The following is a 24,048-nucleotide window of genomic DNA, read 5'->3' as shown; positions in this document are numbered from 1 at the left end:
AATATATTTTAAAAAATCAAGCTAAACCTGCCTTCAAATCTTTTTATAGTGGCCCTTTAATATACTACAACCCAAGCGCTAGGGAACAGAAGCAGTCTTCCTCTCTTATTTCTCCTAATTTATCTTTTGCTGAAAGCCTTTAGCAATTTCAGGTTTGAAATTTTTTAAATACAAAAACCACTACTATTAATTTGGGACATTTTTGAAATGCCATTATACAGTCTATCCTTATTTGCAGATTCTATATTTTCAAATTCACCTACTTGCTAAAATTTATTTGTGATCCCCAGATCAGTACTCAAGACACTTATATGTTCATTTGCAGAGATGTGCAGAGTGACACAAAATTTGAGTCCTACGTTTCCAGCTTAAGGTAGAACAGAGTGACACTCTGCCATCTTATTTCAGCTCTCAAACCAGTGTCCTTTTCATAATCTTTTTAGTGCCGTGTTTTTCACATCTTTATGGGTTTTTCTGGTGATCCCACGGTCTAAAATGGCCTCCTAGTGTAGTGCTTAGTACTGTCTAGTGTTCCTAAGTCCAAGAGTGCTGTGATGTGCCTTATGGAGAAAATATATGTGTTGATAAGCACAGTTCAGGCATGAGTTACAGTGCTGTTGGCTGTGAGTTCATTGTTAATCAACAATATGTACTAATAAGGTGTCTTTAAACAGAAACACGCATAAAACAAGGTTATGTCTTGATTGGTTAACAAGACTATTGTGACCAGACGCTCACAGGGACCTAACCCTGTGTTTCCCTAAGGAGCAGTGTTTCAGTGTTCACTAACTGTGGTGGCTTTAGCAAACAAAACCACCCCAGATAATAAGAGTTGATTGTATATAATGCTACATAATCATCATAGGCTTGTTTGTTGATGTAAGGCTGGTAATGATGAAATGTTATATTTATTTTGAGCAGATAATGAACATCCTTGATAAAATTTCCCTTAAAAAACAGTGGTTTTCAGGCTGGGTTAGAATGGGAGGCTCTTTCACAGGGATGAGGAGGACGCTGCACCAACCAGGGTGCCCTTTGTTTCAGTCCCCTTCATACATAAGGTTTCTGCCCTTACGTGTTACATATTTGGGAATTTCTTGTAATATTTCATTTGAAACCAGGACACCACTACTTTGAGAAAAAATTTCTTTTGAAAAGCAGTGTCTTTTATAAGTACTGAAGCCAAAGCATAGCAAGACGAGAGAAAAAAAAACCCTTTTTCACACACGTGCAATAATTTTATTTTGAATGACTCCAAAAATATCTTACCCTCTCTAAAAACAATATCTCTTTTCCATCTATCACGTGATTTAAGGGAAATACCAGTTTGCCTGTAGTGTTGGCAAAAAATCCAGCATTTATATTTGTGAATGATAAAGATCTCATTTTTTTAAGGAAGAAAAAAATACAGCCCCCTGGTTTAAAGATATGATTAAAAATTCCCCAAATATGAAATTTTCCTTCCCACCTCAATATCAAAAGCATATATATTATATATACACTTCAGATTTTCCCCTTTCACTAATACTCAATGAAGAAAACATTTTATTCTCTGCTCTAGACAGTGGTATTACCCGTCAGATGTCAAAAGGTTCACTTTTATGCATTAACATTCCCATATTATGGAAATTTAGGAGGCTCATAAAATTCTTAAAGTCAAATAGAGTGTACATTAGGTTTTGCTGCTTTAAGATACCAGGTGATATAATTTTAGAATCTCATTAAATTGCTGTTAAACATACATAGTAGCCTAATGAGCATATTGATAACCTACATTGATCAGAAATAACATTTGACCTGCATTGCCCTTATTGTACTTTTTAAAAAACTGGTCACAAAAGTGAGAAACCTTAAGAAAAAGCCCTTGGTCAAACTAGATTTTAATAGATTGTTGTTTTTTCTCCTTTGAGTTAGTATATGGAAAAGAATTCTGTATTCTTTAATGCAGAACAATCATAAAGAATGTTATTGTACTGTTGACACCATGCTTTTTTCTTTGTCTCAGAGTATCTCTATTATGAAAACTTCTTAAGACATAGAAATAATTTATTTATAATGCTTTTTAAAGCAGATATACTTAATATAAAGAGTGTTACTGAAAGTGTACTAGAGAAGAAAGAAAGCCTTTCTCTGAAAATTTGGATTTGGTTGGAGACTTCTCATTTTCTGTCTCTGTCATAGAGCCAAACCTACTGAGTGGCACTGCTCATAGTGTGAACAAGAGAGGTGTAAAAAGACGAGACCTGGACATCGAAGAGCTTAGAGAGATCCTTTCTTCTCTCTTACCTTTTGTGAGAATTGAACATATTTTACCTATAAACAGTGAAGTCCTAAGTGATGCAGTAAGTGTCTTATTTCATTTATCCCTTTCATGAAAAGAAAGTGTCTTTTTTTTTTAATCATTGTAAATAATTTCTACTAATGGAGTATCATGAAACTAAATTCCATGAGGACAGAGACAGATGTCTGTTTTGTACTGTATCGTGTCCCCAGTGTCTGGCACGTGGCACAAATAAATGTTTGGTGGGTGAGAGTTGAGTGGATATATCAGTCTTACTTTTGCAAGAGGATAGTTTCTAGTTGGAGTTGATCCAGCCATTTATCAGTGTAGATCAAGTAGTCCTTATTAAAAAAGGAAAGGTTAGAAATTACCTTTGGAGACTCTTTAAGAATAGCAGTAGGGGCTTCCCTGGTGGCGCAGTGGTTGAGAGTCCGCCTGCTGATGCAGGGGACACGGGTTCGTGTCCCGGTCTGGGAAGATCCCACATGCTGTGGAGTGGCTGGGCCCGTGAGCCATGGCCGCTGAGCCTGCATGTCCGAAGCCTGTGCTCCGCAATGGGAGAGGCCACAACAGTGAAAGGCCCGCGTACCGCAAAAAAAAAAAAAAAAAAAAAAAAGAATAGCAGTAAATCAGAGAGCAAGAGAGAAGGAGATTAGTTCATTGTAAAAGGGATGAATGAATCTTATAATTGTATTTCAGGTAAAAATTAATGGAGCTGACTGATAATGTTACTTTCATAATTTTTAAGTGAATTTTTTAGACTGTAAGAATTGCTGTAATTAATGGATGGAAAAAATAAATATTCTTCACATATTGGTTTATAACTTTAATATGATGTTGTAAATATTATAATAGTTTATTATTCAACTGCACAGAAACATTATAAAAGTCATCTGGAAAAAAACTGCTAAGAATTTTTTTAAGTTCTCTAAAAAGAACATAATTAAGGATGGATAACTCTTCCATAATGTAAAGTATATTTTAAAATTCTGTTAATCTGTGGTGCTAGCATAAAAGAGAAGACAAAATAGCCCAGAAAAAGATCCTAATTAATATAAGAATTAAACATATAATAAGCGAGCTATCACAAATCACTGCAGTATTATACTAACCCATCAGTGGGAGAGGGAAGAAATGTGCTTAAAGTTAAACCCTCATTTCACTTGCACACAAAATTAATCCCTGTTAGATTGAAGAATTAAATATTAAGTTGAAATGTGGAAAAACTAAAAGAAAATAGTTAAATATTTATGGACTCTGATTAGAAAAATGTTCAGTCTCACTAGTCATCACACACACACCAAAGAAAGCAAAATAAAACAGTAAGTTATAATTTTTTTACCTATTAGGTCACTGATTTTTGAAATAATATTACTGTTCCATAGGGGAAATATAGCTGGTACATTGGTAGCATCATCATTAAATTTTGGGAAATAGCCTAAATATCTAATAACAGGAAAGATAAATTATAGCATGACTCCTTGACAGAATATTTTGCTGCCTGCCCTGACCAATGTTTGTAAAGACTAATATAGCAACATAATAATGGAATATAATTTTAGAAAGAAGGATAAAAAAATGTGGGTTTTTTTAAACTTTTTTTTTAACATCTTTATTGGAGTATAATTGCTTTACAATGGTGTGTTAGTTTCTGCTTTATAACAAAGTGAATCAGCTACACATATACATGTATCCCCATATCTCCTTCCCTCTTGCGTCTCCCTCCCACCCTCCCTACCCCACCCCTCTAGGTGGTAACTGAGCACCGAGCTGATCTCCCTGTGCTATGCGGCTGTTTCCCACTAGCTATCTATTTTACATTTGGTAGTGTATATATGTCCATGCCACTCTCTCACTTCGTCCCAGCTTACCCTTCCCCCTTCCCGTGTCCTCAAGTCCATTCTCTAATAGGTCTGTGTCTTTATTCCCGTCCTGCCCCTAGGTTCTTCATGACCATTTTTTTTTTTTAGATTCCATATATATGTGTTAGCATACAAAAAATGTGTATTTTTATGTATTCTAAAATTTAGTTAGGTAAAAATTCATTTGAAAAAGACTGGAAGGGAATATATCAACATTATTACAGTTGTAACAGATTAGAGTCGTGGGTTTTTTTTCCTATTTTCAAAATATGTCTATTGCTATATTTTATTAATTCAACATGAGTTTAATGCAGCAATTAGATGTTTATTATATTTAACAAGAATAATATTAAAGAAACAGTGTTTGGTTTTGTTTAAAACCTGGGGCTCAAACCAAATTGATCCCTGAATTCGGTTTAGAAAAAAATTTTAGAACTTTTGTTTAATAGACTTAGAAAATATATATCTCTGCTCTTAATCCCCTGCCTAACACATAGCAAGTCCCCAGTAAAAGTTCGCTAATAATGGCTGTGGACCATAACACTCTTTCAGTGTATGCTAAGCACTGTGCCAGGCACTGCTTATCTTCCTTACCTTCATTTACTCTTCACAGTCACCTCATGGGCTATAAGGACTTGATTTATAGTCTCCTAGCGTAGATGTGGGAACAACAGGGCCACCACATTTAGTTAGTTGTGCAGTGTCCCATCTCCAGGGCTACCTAGGGGCCCTTAAGGTGAGGCCCAGGTAAAAGGAGATGTCCATGGTCACGTGGCTGTTAAATGGAGAGTTAGGGTTTGAACCAAGTTCTCCTTCCCTTAGAGCCCCTGCCCCTAATCACCATGCAGACTGTCCATCTTTGTACTGTAGATACAGGCCCAGGAATGTGCTTGTTTTGTCTTGAGGAGGGTAAGGTGGGGAGGAATCAGTTCCCAGATGAGTAAGGAAAAAAACACATTGGTTCTCATTAAGAGTTCTGAAAGTTAGTCTGACTCAGTATATTTTTAATTAGTATAGCTCTTGTTTTTAAAACATCATTCCTGGGCTTCCCTGGTGGCGCAGTGGTTGAGAATCTGCCTGCCAATACAGGGCACATGGGTTCGAGCCCTGGTCTGGGAAGATCCCACATGCTGCGGAGCAACTAGGCCTGTGAGCCACAACTACTGAACCTGCGCATCTGGAGCTTGTGCTCCGCAACAAGAGAGGCCGCGACAGTGAGTGGCCCGCGCACCGCGATGAGGAGTGGCCCCCGCTCGCCGCAACTAGAGAAAGCCCACACACAGAAATGAAGACCCAATACAGCCCAAAATATAAATAAATAAATAAATAAAATTTAAAAAAGAAAGCAAGGATGTTTTAAAAAAATAAATAAATAAAACATCATCCCTCTATGTAGAGAAAAATGGAAAATTGTAGTACCTTTTTATGGCTTGCTGAATCCTTTAAATATTATTGAACATTTGAAGTATTTTTAAATTTCACATATATTCCTAAATTTGTATTTAAATGCTAAAGTTCAAACATTTTGATTTATGGGTATAATTATTTTTATCTTTGTAATATTGTGGTGCTCCACAAATCTCTGTTTCTGTAAAAAAAAAATTTTTTTTTTCAAGATGAAAAGAGGCTTGATTAGTACTCCTCCATCAGATATGCTTCCTACAACAGAAGGTGGAAAGTCAAATGCCTGGTTACGGCAAAAAAATGCTGGAATATATGTTCGTCCTCGACTGTTCTCTCCCTATGTAGAAGAAGCAAAGGTAATAAAAACCATTTTAAGATGTTAGACTACTTTGTTACAAATTATAAACACAAAGATATTTATTGTGATATTACTTAACTATTTGGAAATAGCCTAAATGTCCAATAATAGGGAAAGTGAAAGTAAATTCTAGTTTGACTACTCACCAGAGTAGTTTTCCAAATGTTGAGTTATCAAGCATGTTTTTATTTTTATAACTTAGGTCATATTAAATTGCATTTTACATTGTTCTCATCTCAGTTTTTCTTGCAAACTGTTAGCTTGGAAAAAATTTTTCATTTTAATGAAATGGTCGTCAGTATTTTGTGATCTTCAGAGTGGGAAAAATGAAAGAAGATTGCATACATATTTTCTTCCTTTTGTAAACTAAGGAAATGCCATGACTTCTTGTAACATATTTTTGTAGTGGCTGCTGGAAATTGTGTTTAGTTTTGGAATAAGTATACAAACTAAGACAAAATTTTAGGCCTATTAAGTAAAAAGTTGGCATTATGTATAATAACATAAAGAACTCACCACGTAAATATGGTAATGGAAAATGAAATACTGCAATCTTTATTAGAAATGTTCAGCCATAAGATCTTTGGGGTGACCTTTTGAGGAACTGGCAGTCTTTGAAAGTCAGAAATCACCAGTAAGCTTAATGAAATGAATTAACAGGCAAAACAATGTGTTTGGGTATAGAAACATAGTTATCTTAAAATTTTTCTCATTTTATTGTTGGAGTCCCTAGTTTAAGATATGTCTATGAAAGGATTTGTGAGAGGTTTATTTTATTGAATAGGATGATAATCTATCCCTTATTGAATAGTTGACACTTTTTTTTCCCAGTTTACCAATTTTATTTTTAACTGATTTGTATTGGAGTATAGTTGATTTACAATGCTGTGGTAGTTCCTGCTATACAGCAAAGTGAATCAGTTGTACGTATGTCCACTCTTTTTATTTATTTATTTATTATTTGTATTTTTTGGCTGCACCACATGGCACACAGGATCTTAGTTCCCCGACCAGGAATCGAACCTGTACCCCCTGCATTGGAAGCACAAAGTCTTAACCACTGGACTGCTAGAGAAGTCCCTATCCACTCTTGTTTAGGTTCTTTTCCCATATGTCACTGCAGAGTATTGAATAGAGTTCCCGGTACTATACAGTAGGTTCTTATTAGTTGTCTATTTTATATATAGTAGTGTGTATATGCTCCCAAAGAACAGAAGGGAGGGTAGATCTAGTTTATTACGGGCCTTTTATCACCAGACTCAACCTTCCAAGAGGCCTCAGCTGCTTGAGTGACTTTAATCCTCGAACTTACTTCAGAAAGACCAGACCCAACCATTCTGCTTTTTTCCTCTGTTTTACAACTATTTAAAGTGTCAACTACTCGGAGCCTGTGCACCTAGAGCCCGTGCTCCACAACAAGAGAAGCCACTGCAGTGAGAAGCCCGTGCACCACAACAAAGAGTAGCCCCCGCTCGCCACAACTAGAGAAAGCCCGTGCATAGCAACGAAGACCCAATGTAGAAAAAAATAAATAAAAGTAAATTTTTTTAAAAGAGCAGATTTTTCAGCAAATGATTCTTTCTTTTCAAAGATGCTCCAAAAAGATCCTTTAAAAATTAAAGAGGTAGGAAAAAATTTAAGAGATTAGGGTACTTTTTCCTTTCACCACTGATTTTAAGCTTCATGCACTGGAAACAATAAATTAATTCCCTTTTTATATGATGATGGCAGTAATCTTTCTCTAAATGTGATTTAGCAGAGGTGTAAGGTTGACTAATTCTGTTAATACTGAATTGTTTTCAGTCAGTGCTAGATGAGATGATGGTGGAACAAACAGATCTTGTGCGTTTGAGAATGGTTAGAATGTCCAATGTGCCAGACACACTTTACATGGTCAATAACGCCGTGCCACAGTGCTGTCACATGATCAGCCACCAGCAGATCAGCAGTAACCAGTCAAGCCCTCCTTCGGTTGTAGCAAATGAAATCCCAGGTAAGGCAAGTAACCTTGTTTCAGGCATTATATTTAAATGAATAATCTGATCATATTTTGGATAGTCAGGACTCAAAAAATTATTTGAATAAAAGAGTGAATATATTTAAAAGACTTCTGAAATATCCTGAGATTCAGAAGAGAATATATGCAAGTAAAATTTTATTTGGACTGTGAACTAATAATGCAGTTCAGGGGCTGTTTGGTATTACCAAGAGCCTTTTGGACACAGTGAAATTTTAAAACCTTAAAAAATAATTAGAAGTATATAAATTACTATCTTTCCAGAAAATTAAAATACTATCAAAAATTTGTGAGAAGATTCTGATGCAAAACACATGCTTTTTTTCTTGCATTCAACAGGTGGTCTTTTGTGTAGCTCAGGTATTGTGCCTACAAACTATTTCTCTTCTTCCAGTTCCTCGTCTCCTCATTATGAAAGACATGGTCAGACGTCTGCAGGAGCTACGACACACTGAGCAGGTGCAGAGAGCCTACGCGCTTAACTGTGGGGAAGGCGCCACAGTGAGCTATGAAATTCAGATTCGAGTATTGAGAGAGTTCGGGCTTGCAGATGCTGCTGCAGAGCTCTTGCAGGTGGGAAACGGCACTAAACCATTTAAAATAGGGAGCCTTGTGTTAGATTGTCTGTTATTATTAATAATGAAAATAGGGCTTCCCTGGTGGCGCAGTGGTTGAGAGTCCGCCTGTCGATGCAGGGGACGCAGGTTCGTGCCCTGGTCCGGGAAGATCCCATGTGCCGCGGAGCGGCTGGGCCCGTGAGCCATGGCCACTGAGCCTGCGCGTCCGGAGCCTGTGCTCCACAACGGGAGAGGCCACAACAGTGAGAGGCCTGCGTACTGCAAAAAAAAAAAAAAAATGAAAATATTATGGTATTCTTTTGGATTTTGTGATGTTGTGTTATATGTCATATTTCAAAATTTGCAATTTGTGATTTCTAATTCTAAATAAATATTCAATTTTTTATACTTGAAAAAAATGAAAATATAGGGAACCTTGACTGTCACTCAGGCAGTATTTTAGATATCCCAAGGAGCCCTCGTAGCATGTCTTTTTCTCTGTACATGCTCTTTGACTGTCCCTGGTGTCTTGGATTACCTGAAAGCCCCCAGTGAGAGGCAGTGTGGCAGAGTGGACAGGGCACAGGCTCTGGAGTGAGAACTGGCTATATCCTGGCTCTGCTGCTTACCAGTTAGTTAACTTGGAGCAAGTTACATAACCACTCTGCGCATCAGTTTCCTTACCTGTAAAATGAATTGTTGTGAAGATAAGAGCTGCTGTATGTAAAGCAACTATGCCTCTTGTATATATTAAGCACATAAATGCTAACTGCTAAAAGTTCATGGTGTGTACGCCCAACAGAAGTGGAAGAGAAAATAGAAAATTCTGACCTTCTGCTGCTTTCTGTCCCTAGTTTGGTCACTAGATATCAGGTTTTAGCCTACTACATACTTAACAGACCTTCCATGTGCCCTTCTTTTTCCCTCTCTCCTCCCCTTTATTATAAGAATTTTTTTTTTGCATGATGGTTCAAACCCTATAAGCATGAGAATCAAGGAATGAGTGCTTTTTTTTTTTAACTAGCACGAAGAAACCCATTTCTAGTAATTATTTGGTACAAAAAACAGTAGCATTTTTGTATAAAATGTGTAAAGTAGTCTTCACAGCAACTAAAGTAGAGCCTAAAATAAAATTTAATTTCATCTGGTCAAGTGATTGAATTGTTTTCTTGCCACTGACTGCAAACCACTTTAGCCTGAGTTTTCAAAGGGGAACATGGTATGGTGGCCTTAGGCAAGGAGCAGGCCATTTTTAGGTTCTTGATTTTCAATTTTTACTGTGGTTTCCATCTCTAAAACAGGCTTGTTTTCTGTTCATTTCTATTCTCTGTGCCATTCTAAATTTTATCTTAATTTGATCTCTTAAATTGTGTAAGTTTTACAATTTAAGAATTTCCATATAGTGTTTATCAAAATATTAATCAAACTTATTTCTACATAATAGGTAAGGAATAGTATTTTGTAGTTTTTATTTCAGACCGAAAGTGTACAGATATTTTGTCAGAAAGTTCTAGAATCCTCACTTTTCCTCCTTTTTAAAAAATTTTTTAATCTCTTTTATTTTTTTAACATCTTTATTGGAGTATAATTGCTTTACAACGGTGTGTTAGTTCCTCCTTTTGTTTTTATTTATTTATTTATTTATTTATTGCAGTACACGGGCCTCTCACTGCTGTGGCCTCTACCGTTGCGGAGCACAGGCTCCGGACTCACAGGTTCAGTGGCCATGGCTCACGGGCCCAGCCGCTCCGCGGCATGTGGGATCCTCCCGGACCGGGGCACAAACCCGTGTCCCCTGCATCGGCAGGCGGACTCTCAACCACTGCGCCACCAGGGAAGCCCCCTCCTTTTGTTTTTAATGTTAATTTTATTTTCTTAGCAAAGACATATTTGCATTAGGTTTTATTTCCTATTTTTGATTATCACATAATCTTGCAAGAGATTACTGACCTGCTTTCTGGAGTATTCAGTTAAGCTGCTCTCCTTGATAGCTGCTGCACTCTACCCTTTTATACTGTTTTTGAGGTAATTTTTCCTTGGGCTTCTGGCCTAGAAAAGTCTGTTGTGCCTTTTACTGTTGCTGAATGTGGTTTTCCTAGGTACTCGCTTAACTTTGTCAGCCTGTAAATTTCTGTCTAGGAAATCTGCTAACAAATATCCTACGTTTTTCCCCCCATTCTTTCTTAGAATCCTCACAAGTTCTTTCCTGATGAACGTTTTGGAGATGAAAGTCCACTCTTGACAATGAGGCAGTCTGGGAGATGTCGAGTTAGCAGTACCCCCGCTGCAGAAACCGTGTTTACAGATCCAGACTCTTTTGTGGCCTTCCATCCACCCTTGCCACCTCCACCGCCGCCGTACCACCCCCCAGCCACCCCAGTCCATCACCACCTCAAAGCGGGCTGGAGACAAAGACCTCCCAGCCAACACCCTTCACGTTCGTTCTCTTATCCCTGTAATCATTCGCTGTTTCACTCCAGAGCAGCTCCTAAAGCAGTGCCCCCTCCAGTCTGTTTGCCAGGTGTTCAAGCAGCAGGACCTGACTGTGCCGGCACCACAGGGCTGGGGAGACAGACGGTAGCCGCCGCCGCCTCAGCAGCAGTAGCATCTGAGAGACAAGTGGTAAGTTTGTACCTCAATAACTTACCTAAAATTACAAGCTTCTGGAATGTTAGAAGCAATTTCCTTGGCCCCAGGAGCCCTACTGGGACTCAGCGGTGTCCAGAAGTGTTACTGACAAGCTGAACGCATAGACTTAAGGGAGTATGGAAAAGGGAGAGAAAAAGAGAGTGTAGGGGGATGAAAAAGGACGGAGAAGAGAGATGAGGTGTTTGCGGCAGGAGTAGGCCAGGGCCTTCCCTTATGTTCGCGTGCAGGTATCCAGAAGGGTGGGGTTACTGGACAATGCAGCTGACGTTACCGGTTTCGTAGTGTGCTGTTCAAGCACGTGTCTAGAGTCTGGCCCTCTATTCTGTAGAGTCTACTATTCTGCCAAAGGCTTTGGTGGGGCAGGAAGGGGAAGCTACTTGTAGCTGAGCATACCATCGGGAACAATGTGGCAGAAGACTCCTCATTTCCTCATTCATAAAACGGGCAGAAAATTAACCCGCATGCATGTCTCTGCCTCTAGCAAGCTGTTCCATCAGAGCACTCATTTCGCTGGCGCTAGTAAGCAGTAAATGAAGCAAGAATTCTTTGCTTGATCTTGCACTGCGTTAGAGGTTGAATTTCTGTCTTATATAATACATGTGGGAAAAAAAACAGTGGTGATTTTTAAGTCTGCCTGCTTAGTCACATACTGTTAATAGCGTTCAATATAGAGAAGAACAAAGGATACATATATTAGTTAAGGGAATCTTCATTGAAAGATGTCCTTTGGGAAGCTGTGGACTAGTGTACGCCTTGGGTCAAATTATGGTCCTTCCTCACCTTATACCCTTCTATCTGCTTTCCCTGCTGTCCCCCCAAACCCCTCCAAAAAGAAGAAACAGCAAAGGTTGATAGTGTTGAATAAACCAAATTCCCATCTTATTGGCCTGGCCCTCAGTTCTACAGTTACAAAAGTTCTACTACTGTATATTTATTTATTTATTTATTATAAATTTATTTATTTATTCTTGGCTGTGTTGGGTCTTCGTTGCTGCACGTGGGCTTTTCTCTAGTGGCAGCAAGCAGGGGCTACTTTTCGTTGCGGTGCACAGGCTTCTCATCGCAGTGGCTTCTCTTGTTGCGGAGCACAGGCTCTAGGTGTGTGAGCTTCAGTAGTTGTGGCTCGCGGGTTCTAGAGCGCAGGCTCAGTAGTTGTGGTGTGCGGGCTTAGTTGCTCCGCAGCATGTGGGATCTTCCTGGAACAGGGATCGAACCCATGTCCCCTGTATTGGCAGGCAGATTCTTAGCCGCTGCGCCACCAGGGAAGTCCTACTTTATATTTGAAATAAAACTCCCATCAAAGGTGTTTTATCTGTATGTTCATTACAGTCCTGTTTATAATAATGAAAAATTGGAAACAACCTTAAGGTGCAACAGTGGAAGAATGGTTAAGAAGTCACGCCTCGTCAATACAGTGGAGAATAGTAGGCAGTAATTTAAATAGTATTAGTGGCAATGTTATATATGCACTAAATTTTATGAAAATATGTGTGCAAAATATAAAAGGTGAGAGAACTGCTTCAAAATGCTAGTAACAGTGGTTATCTCAAGGGTTTTTGTGGGGTTGTTGCCTTATAGTTTTCTATATTTTTATCATTTTAAAAATAAGCAGGGGAATTCCCTGACAGTCCATGGAGTCCAGCTTAGGACTCCATGCTTCCACTGCCGGGGGCCTGGGTTCGATCCCTGGTCAGGGAACTAAGATCCCACAAGCTGCATGGCACAGCCGAAAAAAAAAAAAAATCCAAAATAAAAAAGCATGTTTCATTTTTCTAATGAGGAAACAAAAATCAGTGAACATCATTTGAAAAAGAGGGAGTCTCGGGCCTTTTCCTTTTAACCCTCCCCCTGTTTTGTTTGTTTGCAGTGTACACAACCCGTGCTAAATGATCTAATGCCAGATATCGCCATGGGAGTGTCCGCACTGTCACTCGAGGACAGGAGGCTTCCCGAACTTGCTGTAGACACAGAATTAAGCCAGTCAGTTTCTGAAGTAGGACCAGGGCCTCCCCAGCATCTATCGTGTATTCCACAGAGGCATACACACACATCTCGAAAGAAACACACACTAGAGCAAAAAACAGACACTCGAGAAAATCAGCAGGAATATCCAGATTTCTATGACTTCTCGAATGCTGCTTGTAGACCGTCTACTCCGGCTCCTGGCAGACGCACCCCTTCCCCTTCGCAAGGTGGATATTTTGGTCCCGATTTGTATAGCCACAATAAGGCATCACCAAGTGGCTTAAAGTCAGCCTACCTACCTGGCCAGACCTCTCCTAAAAAGCAGGAAGAAGCTAGGAGAGAATATCCACTTTCCCCTGATGGGCATCTGCACAGACAAAAGAATGAGCCGGTACACCTCGATGTTGTTGAGCAGCCTCCCCAGAGGTCGGACTTTCCTTTGGCAGCCCCAGAAAATGCCGGCAGCGGTCCAGCCCACATCAGGGGGCGAACAGCAGTGGAAACTGACTTGACTTTTGGGCTGACTCCTAACAGACCTTCACATTCTGCATGTAGCTCTGAAGTTCCAGAAGAGAGATCTGGTAGAAGACTGGCAGACAGCGAGTCCTTGGGCCATGGAGCTCAGCGAAATACAGATTTGGAAAGGGAAGATTCAATCAGCAGAGGAAGGAGGTCACCAAGCAAGCCAGACTTCCTCTACAAAAAGTCTGCCCTTTGAGAGCAACCTCCAAGTCGTCTGTGCCTGAGATGTGAAACATCCCATTTTATGATGTAACCCAACAACTTAGAGTATTGATGCCAGCTGATAACTCAGTTTCACATTATTTTATTCTAGTTTTTGTATATACATGTTTATTAGACATGGCATGCTAAGAGGGTTATTTTGAATGCTGCATCTGTCTATTTTGTGTTTGAACAATTGTGTGGGGAAGCATTTTTAAGAGCAAGCAAGCTGGCACTTTTTTTTTTTCTCTTTACAAATGATGGAATTTTTTTGCACTTGTACTTTTATCTGTATTGTTTTTATATCAGTATGTTAAACTTTATTGCCACATTTAAAGGACTGTATTTTCATACTTTTTTGCATTTTACCTTTCATCTAGCAATTTCCACGTGCATTGGATTGCACACTAAGATGTATTTTCTTATGAAATAGTTCTGTGTTTATTTTTTAATTATAGAAATTCCAAAGAACAGCACATCAAAATGCTCCTCTCTTTTCAGTAATTGTTTTAGTTCAGAAAGCTTCCTGCTCAGTCTTCATAAATCTAATGTCGTACTTTTTAAATAAGTCTTGGGAGCTGGTCTTCATTCCTCCAGCAGGAATCCAGTCAGGATCCTGAAGTTTCCTGGTTCCGTAAAGAACAAGAAGGAGAAAAGCCTTTTGTGTCCAGACTCAAGCTATTGCTTTATTCACAGTGCAGATGCTGTTAGAATCACTGCAGATTCTGGTAGTGTGGACTAGAGTTTCACTAGATGAGGTTCTAAAGTGATCGGCTTTCCTGGAATCCTAAAGAAGTGGAATTAGCGAAGTAACTTAAGCCTGCCCTACGGGGTTGCTGGTTCTGAGCTGCGACTCTCCAGATGAGTCCGGGGAGTGACTGCTTGCTGCCTTCAGTTGTCTTGCTCTCTGTGGGAAAAAAAAAACAACAAAAGGGCTTCAGCCTTACGGATGTCATTTGGTGTTTGTAAGCATATATTTTCTTTTAAGTGTTTTCCAAAGTGTGTCTGAATTTTGGTGTCCTTTAAAGAAGTTGTTGTATAATGCATAATGCTTTGTCACCAAAAAAGAAAAAGAAACCTTTTTTTTTTTCTTCGGTGAAACACTACATGTCCTACTTGAACTCCACTGGGGACGCTGGTTTGGGATTTTACTGAACCACTGAGCACATGGGATCTTTTAAGATCCTCTCCCTTAGAAGGGCAATGTGTGAGCTAAGGACTGTTTTTTTCTTACTCTCCAATGTAAATACATTAGTATTTGAGTTTTTAAATCACTTCAACATTATTTGAGCATTCACTTTCTATTTTTACACATACACACACAGCCGTAGCACTTAGAAGAAAAGAGACTTTCTGAACACTCCCTCCCGTGAAGGATGTTTGGAAGCCTCTTCTCTGTGTATGTATATATATATAAAACTCTGAATCACTCACACTCACTCGAAAACTATGCAGGGCTAGGGAGCCTTCACAAGCTACCATATAAATGAATGACATGCACTTTTAAGTAAATAGGTTTCTATTGGGTGTCAAGAACTCTGATTTCTCCCGAAACTGTAGTTTCTCTTACAATCTTTTCCTACTTTTACCCTGTGGATATACACTCAGGAATAATCTGACATTTTAAAAAATCCTAACAGTAGGTAGTCTTAAAAGATGGGGAACACATAAGTTTGTCTGTCTACACCGGCAAACCGCTGCCACTCGCTCTGCTGCCTGGCTAGTTAGCTGCTGCCCGTGCATCCCTCGATGTCGGCCAAGCCGCACACCGAGCCCCAGATCTCCCAGAGTCAACACCAGGCTACTGTGAGGTCGGCTACACATCGTCGCCTTTGAGGCTCCTTTTTTTAAAGATGAAAAACGTTAGGACTTTGTTCTCGTTTTTAGGAGGTTTTTGACTCTGTAATAGATGATGGTGTCTTTTGAAGCCAGTCTCAGTCTGTCTCTCCTCAGAAACACAAAGTGTTAATTCCATCATATTCCTTAATGTGTATTTATGTACATGTGTTGACATGAATTATTTTGATACGGTTTTAGATTTCTATTCTGAATTCAGACTGTGCTGTGCTGGTACCTGCAGAGAAGAGTGAGTAGACATAGTTGGGGGGAATCTTTCTCATCTCCAACCTGTTTTTTTGTTTTAAATGTCAGACAAGAGCTATTGGTACCACACATGCATTTTTCTGAAAATTTATTAAATATTCTTTCACGTCCCTAAAATATAATTATAAAAGAAGTGGCCACTGTTCATAGTTTTACTTAATTTATGAAGTTCGCTTTTAATAATTTAGTAGCATACCTGGCTAAACTCTATGTATAGAGAGAAACGTGCTGTGGATCGTGGACTGCTGTGACTTCCAGAAGGTAAACAGATGTGGGTTTTGTGTTAGGGTAGGAGTTAGTGGACTTTTAATGTGTCTTGTGAAGTATGGTCAGTAGGGTAGGTTGAATAGCTATGTCCTCTGGCCTTTGAACCCATCTATTCAGTTTTCTTTAATGCTTACTAAGCATTAAAATCTTTCAGTGCTGTACGAAGATAAATGTGAAGTCTGAGTAAGATTGCTCTCAGAAATAAACATGTATAATATAAAATTTAGGCCACGGGACCTAGCATTTTACTCGGTGTAGAAATTTCATGAGAACCAAATCTCAACATACCAGATCTCCTCTCGAGGCCATGGACAATCAGGCCATTAGACAATCGCCACCTTTGGTGTCCGCCGTGTTGAGGTTAGCGAACACCAGTTAGATCCTGGAGCGGAAGGAGAAGATCTACATTTCTTCAAGATGCTGTTGGTCTGTTGCTTATATTTCTGTTTTAGTTTTGTGATTTTGATTAGTAATTTCAGTTCAGAGTCACCTGTGACTCCTAAGGGAAAAAGATAGCAGCATGAAAGGCAAAAATTATTCCTGAAAAAATCGTTGTTTGAATTTACCCTGTACTATACATACTCTTTCTCACACGCCCCTGTAGCTTTTTCTAGGCATGTCCCTAGACCTAATCTCTCCTGACATTTTGGTAACCAGGTAGATTTTAAATGAGTTCTTTTTATTTGAGTTTTTTTTTCTTTGGTTGAACTCTATGAAACTTAATTCTTGTTTATGCTTCCTTAAAAAACTGTTCTTTATTGCGTCTTCTTTGGATTTGTTGTTCAAGCTGTAGTAGCCGTGGGCCATACTTGTCCCTTTGGATTTAGGTGATGATGAAGGGGAAGCAGCATATGCAGCATCAGCAGCGGGGTGCAAAGATGACCCCCACGTGTTGGCAGCAGCGGGACGCAAAGATGATCCCCGCGGGTTGGTCTCTAGAGGTGAAAGATGAACAATTCTCAGTAACTACTCATCAAAATATGTATTTTCATGTTTAAGTCCGCCTTTTAGGGGAAAATGTGTTCCCTGAAACACTTGTAAGATACTGGTTTTGCAATTCTAAGGCATTTATGTTTTTATCTTAGGACTGAACTCAAAGGGAAATGTTTGACTTTTTCTTTTTTTAATTATTTGGTTGACCTTCAACTTACTGTTGAAAGTTACTATTAAAGCAGCAGTGATGGGTGCTATTCCCCGTTCTGCAGTGGTTTACTTTGTCTACTAAGGAGTTTACTTTAAAACCTCATTACAGAGAACCTTACTAAAAGAATTACCGTCACACACTAAAGGGTATTGTATTATTTTCCATTAACACTGTTGTACGAACAGTGTTTTATGAAATGTTGTCGTTTTGTCCCGTCGATTGCAATAGGTGTTATGTAATCGTTGTATTGGCAAGATTTTTGATTTTTCTTTTCCTGTAGAAAAGCCTCAGACCATGAGTCAATCTTCCATATTCTGAATATTATAATGCTGTGGCCGTTTCTATAGAAAGATTACTTGCAAGTGTGTGTCTCGAAAATAACTTCTTGTGTCTGTGTGTTTACGTGGGTTCTGTCTAAGAGCTGAAATGAGCTCTGGAAGCTTCATCGTGTACCTGCACGTGACTGTGTATCTGGGTTCCATGGGCACATGGGACGGAATCCTGCTCTTAGGTGGGGTGGCTGAACGATAAAGATTCCTGAACTCCACTTGCTGTTTATGTACCACGTCTGTGCATCAGAGAGGTGGTATCTCCTACAACACTGCATTTCTTGTGGTTGTGCTGTTACTGGTATAAAGTCAAGTGCCTTCAATGCTAAAGGCTCAGAAATTTTTCTTAAACTGATTTCATGTCCTATGCAAGTGTTTTCTACAACCTGCATAACCAGTACTTTGTAAAACTTGTTTACGCTTCAAATGTACATAGTGTTTTTTAAAGAAATATATAGTATTTTTATTTAGGTACCTCCAAACTTGAATTCGTCTGTGTGAAGCATTGTAAAATGATACATTTCTCTTTTGGGTATCATTGCAGTTGTACAAAGGTTTCCACTGGTTCTATTTTTCTACTGTTACTGACAAGCATGTAACACTGACTTTATCCTACATATAGTTGGCGTTTCAAATAAATGGCTTGGATAGAACCCGCTGAGTTGGATACAGTCTGTTTTAGCAGGTAGCACACAGCCCTCAGTTATTATGGAAGCGATGTTGTCCCCACCACAGGGTAGAAGTGGGAGGTTTTCTAGGTGGACTTCTCCTCTGTCTCTGTGCTTTCAATTATTCAGAGGCTTTTTAAAAGTATTATGGATTTCTTGGAAATACCATGTTTCATTTGATTCAAGTTCAAAATTTTCTGTGATTTCACTGGGGCATTTCTGAGAGATTTCATTTTACAATTTGAGCAAAAAAGTAACTTGCACAGGGGTCTCCAGAGGAAGTTCAGCATTCCAAACACAGGGACCCAGCAACTGGAATGAATCCGTCACTGGAAGGGCTGTGGTCAGTCGGTGAGAGACCCAAATGCACCCCAAGATTCACAGGCCTCCAAGTGTCAGACACCTGGCTTAGATTCAAACTCAGGAGCATTAATATTTTTCAATTTGAAAGGGAAATGGAGTCATGATCTAGAGTCTAGTTTTCCAAAAAAAACATGCAAAATAGAAAGTTTTCCAATTTCCGTTTTTTAAAATCACTATTTAAAATTTTTACTTTAATCATTTCACTAATAAGTTCCATCCTAGCATTTCACCTTTGTGCCTCACTGTGGCAGTTCTCTTTTTATATTTTGTAACCATCTTAGGTTTAACTGTGGAATATCAAGATAAAATAAAACCTAAGGTTTCTGGAGGTGAGCTTCCTCAAAATCTAAAACAGGAAATTGAGTAAGTCAACTTTCACTTCTGTTGTGGATTCCCCTGGAAGAGTGAGTTCAGGCCAGCTTCCCTAGCTACTAGAGGCCTTACCTCTGCTCAGTGCATTAAGGAATATTTCTTGAGTCCACTCTTCCCAGAGTTTGGGAATGTGGAGCAGCAGATAAAGCAGACAGGATACCTATTCTCAGAAGCTTTAAACTAGGGAGAGACTTCCCTGGTTGTCCAGTGGTTAAGAATCCGCCTTCCTAATGCAGGGGACGCGGGTTCGATCCCCGGTCGGGGAACTAAGATACCACGTGCCGCGGGGCAACTAAAACCCAACGCGGCCCAAAAAAAAAAAAAAAAAAGCTAGCTAGAGAGACAACTGGAACAGCACATAGCAGTAGGAGGTTACTGTGGCTGAGGGGAAGGCCGGCTTGACATGGCCCAGGAACAAATGGGAGGAGAAACGCGCTGGATTCAGTGCAAAGCACTTTATTTTTTTTCCCCTGTAATCAATGAGTTAAGTATTGTTTTCTTTTTTTTTTTTTTTTTTTTTTTTGCGGTACGCGGGCCTCTCACTGTTGTGGCCTCTCCCGTTGCGGAGCACAGGCTCCAGACGCGCAGGCTCAGCGGCCACGGCTCACGGGCCCAGCCGCTCCGCGGCACGTGGGATCTTCCCGGACCGGGGCACGAACCTGTGTCCCCTGCATCGGCAGGCGGACTCCCAACCACTGCGCCACCAGGGAAGCCCCATATTGTTTTCTTTAATCCTCTGTGAATCACCTACTATTATTAGTGCATTTTACAAATGAGAAAACCAAAGCACAGAGATATCAAGTGACTTGTCCAAGGTCACACAGCTAGTAAGTTGGCAGAGCCTGATTTCAAACCCAGGCATTGTGGCTACAGAGCCCAATTCTCAACCACGGTGTTGTACTGCACACCAGAAAGCATGGTGGCCCAGGCAGGGGGACCGTAGTGTGCAGAGTGGAGGTAGGTACAAGCATGGCATTTACTTGTTCAAACATTTATCCAATAAGTAAGCAACTTCTACCCGCCAGACCCTGCTAGGCCCTGAGGTGACAGGAATGAACAAGACAGTCACAGCCCCACCCATAAGAACATTAGGGTCTCAAGGAAGAAAAGACATCGTACCATTACAGAGGTAAGGCTGGGGGTCTTACTGGTCCTGGGATTGGGAAGGCTTCCATGTGGAAGTGAGCTTCAAAGCGCAGGGGAAGGCGGAGTCATGGGGCTAGGAGGGGCGGGTTTCCCGGGAGGTTTCCAGGACGAGGCAGAACCTGAGGCAGGAGGGTCTGAGCACTGGGGAAACCCCTGTGGGCTGAGACGAGGGTTGAGCCCATCTTGCCAGCCTTTCCAGGGCAGGCCAAGGATTTTGAAGTTGATCCTAACAGGATCAATGGGAAACGGCTGTAGGGTTTTAAGCAGGGGCATAAATGTAATCAGATTTGCATGCTGCACATCCCTGGACTGAGGCAGAGCAGGAGTGGGTCAGGAAACCAGGCAGGAGGCTGCAGAGAACAGAGAGGAACGTGGTTAGGGAGTGATGTCTACCAGACTTGGGCATTGCTTGGACGTGGGGAGAGAGCGGCAAGCGTCAGAGCTAGGGGAAAGACCATGAGTTTACCGTTGCTTGTCTTCATTTGGTGATTCCATGTAAGCCGGGAACTCAGAAGCAAGGGGCCAAGCTGGAGGTGCCAGGTGAGAATTGTCCACATACCTGGGTGGCATTGAAAGCCTCGGAAGTAGATAAGTTGACTTAGTGGGGAAGGTTTAAAGATGAAAAGAGAGCCTAGGAATGAACTTTGAGGAACTCAAAGCTGACTTTATAGGTCAGCTTGAGGGAGTTGCTGACCAAGGGCAGCCTACCAGGTAGAAAGAGAACTAGTGTGGTGCTCAGAAGGCCAGGCAGAGGCTGTTCAAAAAGGGCGGAGTATGATCTTCAGAATTTATAAAGTGAAAGAAGTAAAATACAAAACAGGGCATATGGCCGCTCCCACTTGTGGAGAAGACAAGAAAAAGGAGCGGCATAATAAACTTGTATATTCATAAAGACGTCTGCAAAGACCTATGAGAACATTTGCAGGACTGCCTCTGGAGAGAGAAGGGCACTGTAATCGGGTGGGGGGAACTTAGCTGTGTACTTTTTGTCCTGGTTGAATTTTTAAATTACCTGCATGTATTACTTCTTCAAGTTAAAGGTTAAGAGATGAAGGATCAATTCCACCCCTCCCCAAAAGTTAACTCAGTGGCTGCTGCTCGGAGATTTTGGAAAATCAGGCTCAAAAGATGCTTTTGGTCGGCACCATGGAGAAGGTGAGGTTGGCAAGAGCGGTTTGGTGGCGGGATAGGGGGAGAAGCCAGGTGGGGTCAGGTTGGTGCGGGAGTCTGCATGGGAGACGAGGCGATGGCCTGGGCGAGGAGCTCAGGGTGGGGAGGCGCGCGGAGAGCACGGAGGCTGGGGCAGTGGTGAGGTGTTGGGAGTCATGGCCAGCCCCCCTTCTTCATCTCCACGCCTCCCTCATGAGAGACTGTCACATGCTCATGTGCAGCCCGGCTGGGGTCTGTCCCCCATGGAAGAGGAGGAGGCCAGCTCAGCATAATTTGTTCTTAAAAGACTCTTAGTTCCGGGAATTCCCTGGCGGTCCAGTGGTTAGGACGCTGTGCTCTCGCTGCCGAGGGCCCAGGTTCAATCCCTGGTTGGGGAACTAAGATCCCACAAGATTTGCAGCACGGCCAAAAAAAAAAAAAGACTGTTAGTTCCTAATCACAACTACTTTCTCCAAGTATCAGAAATCATGCAGGGACTTCCCTGGTGGCCCAGTGGTTAAGAATCCGCCTGCCAATGCAGGGGACACGGGTTCGAGCCCTGGTCCGGAAGATCCCACATGCCACAGAGCAGCTAAGCCTGTGTGCCACAACTACTGAGCCCGCGTGCCAAAACTACTGAGCCCACGTGCCTAGAGCTTGTGCTCCGAAACAAGAGAAGCCACCACAATGAGAAGCCCGTGCATCGCAACGAAGAGTAGCCCCCACTCGCCGCAACTAGAGAAAGCCCGCACGCAGCGACAAAGAGCCAGTGCAGCAAAAGATAAATAAATAAATTTATTTAAGAAAATCATTATCTATGTCTTTAAAAAAAAATCATTCAGCAGTAGCAGGAGTTCATTTTAGAATCCTCTAGGGAGGGGCTTCCCTGGCAGTCCAGTGGCTAAGACTCCGAGCTCCCAATGCAGGGGGCCCAGGTTCGATCCCTGGTCAGGGAACTAGATCCTGCATGCAGCAAGTAAAGATCTCACATGTGACAATGAAGATCCCACACACTGCAGCTAATACCTGGTGCAGGCAAAATAAATAAATAAATAAGTGTTTTTAAAAAAAACCTCTAGAGAACCCCAGTGAAGGCCCCTGTCCTTAGTTGCCAGAACCTGCCATCCCATCCCCCTTGTAACAGGACCAAAGCAGATGAACTGAGTCATTTGGTCATTTCTATTATTGGTCATCTGTCCGATTGACAGTAACGTGACAGCTCCCCGGAAGGGACCCTCACGCTCCCCAGACCCTCCCAGACCTTTGCCTCCACGTTTGCTAATTTGTCCAAGTTTGAGGGATGCTCCCTTCACAGAAAGTATGGAAGTGAATCATGGGTCTGCTCGCCATCATCCGCTAAGCCTACATTAAATGTCCCAGCTCCAAACGCAGCTTTACACTTGGCAGTGATAACGACACTGGGACCATGGGCCTCACCTCAGGCTTGACTTCACTTCAAGGACCCACTGACACGTCCCTTGTCTGCACACCTTTTGCCCATGGGCTCCTTTTTATTTGGTCTCTAAACCCCCGGAGTTCACCATTCCGAACAGCCTCAGATGCCGGCCCGGAGCCTTTGCGTCAGCATCAGGGTTAAGACGTCCTCCTCTGAGGTCTTCTCAGTGGGTGAGCCTCACATCTTGCAGAGCCTTGGATTTGGGGCCAGCGTCACTTGTCTGTAAACTTCGAGGCATCTGCATCCACAAAGTCTGGTGTCCAAGCATGCTTGTGACCATTGCTGGATGGTGGCCGAGCTTGGGAGAGAGTGGGGAAGCCGAGACCAGCAACCCCGAGGGCTCGTGTTCCGGAGGGACACTTGCCTAGCGGGGACCGTCACAGGGCGCCACGCAGAGCCTACGGGTCCTCATCCTTAAATGGGGTGAGAGTAGTTCACAGGGTTCACGGAGTGAGCTTTGACTGTGGACTTGAAGTATTTTGCCTCATAATCCTCGAGTCACTCTGAGTCTTCTCCCCATTCTCAGGTGAAGAAGCCCCTCAACACCCCTGGCAGGGCTGCTGTGAGGGTCTGTGGGCAGCTGTTGCCTTTCGCACTCTCCTCCTGAAATCCCTCACCTTAAACACACGTAAACATCCTCCATTTCTGGAACCTTCCATCAGATGAACCAAATACCTCGCCACCCTCTGTGACCAAACTAAAAACATTTGTTCTTCCCATTTCTCCACATTCTGAACAGATCCACCCAAACTCTGGTTAGTTCCAGGTGTGGGTGGCCCTGAGAGGCCCGAGTGCCCCGATTTCCCAGCATCCCCCCGGGGCTTCCAGGACTGTGCCCTTTGCACAAAGCGATGGGGCCCGTCGTGCCCCTGGACCTGCTGTTCCCGCTCTCCCAGGTCGCTTGCACAGCCCCCTGGATTCCTCCCGATCCAGCCCCCTGGATTCCCAGGCCGTCCCCCAACCCCATCCGCGTGGCCCACCTTCCCTGCATGCTTCCCCCACCTTCCCACTCTCTCCTCTCCTGCCTCTTGCCTTAGCTGAGGCCCAGCCCTCCTCCCGCCCTGCAGGCCTCTCCCGAGAACTGGCGTCTCGCACTTTCCACGCCTGAGGGTCAGGATAGGCGGTGTGTGGCGGCACCCCCATAACACCCCTAGCACCTCTGCAGCCCCTGCTGTCTGGCTGTGACCGTCACCCTGTCACTCGTTTCATACCCCGAGGCCTTGTCGAAGCCTCGC

The 24,048-nt window shown here is 41.8% G+C and overlaps 1 protein-coding gene across 2 annotated transcripts in view; it reads left to right on the top strand.

The window, feature by feature from the left end:
- The window catches only part of BTBD7 (BTB domain containing 7), a 79,675-nt gene extending 61,363 nt beyond the window's left edge, over positions 1 to 18,312 (top strand). For both annotated transcript variants that reach the window (XM_082619517.1, XM_082619515.1), the window contains 6 exons: positions 2,182 to 2,342; positions 5,760 to 5,903; positions 7,709 to 7,898; positions 8,317 to 8,495; positions 10,667 to 11,101; positions 12,996 to 18,312. In XM_082619517.1, the coding sequence (XP_082475643.1) occupies positions 2,182 to 2,342; positions 5,760 to 5,903; positions 7,709 to 7,898; positions 8,317 to 8,495; positions 10,667 to 11,101; positions 12,996 to 13,811 (1,925 nt within the window). In that variant the 3' untranslated portion in view covers positions 13,812 to 18,312. The remainder of the gene's footprint in view (positions 1 to 2,181; positions 2,343 to 5,759; positions 5,904 to 7,708; positions 7,899 to 8,316; positions 8,496 to 10,666; positions 11,102 to 12,995) is intronic.
- Positions 18,313 to 24,048: the final 5,736 nt, after the last annotated feature.

The sequence above is a fragment of the Mesoplodon mirus genome (assembly GCF_964341445.2).
Source record: "Mesoplodon mirus genome assembly, chromosome: 4".
Classification (NCBI taxonomy): domain Eukaryota; kingdom Metazoa; phylum Chordata; class Mammalia; order Artiodactyla; family Ziphiidae; genus Mesoplodon; species Mesoplodon mirus.
Note: the sequence above shows the minus strand (reverse complement) of the source record. Positions and strands in the feature narration are given on the sequence as shown.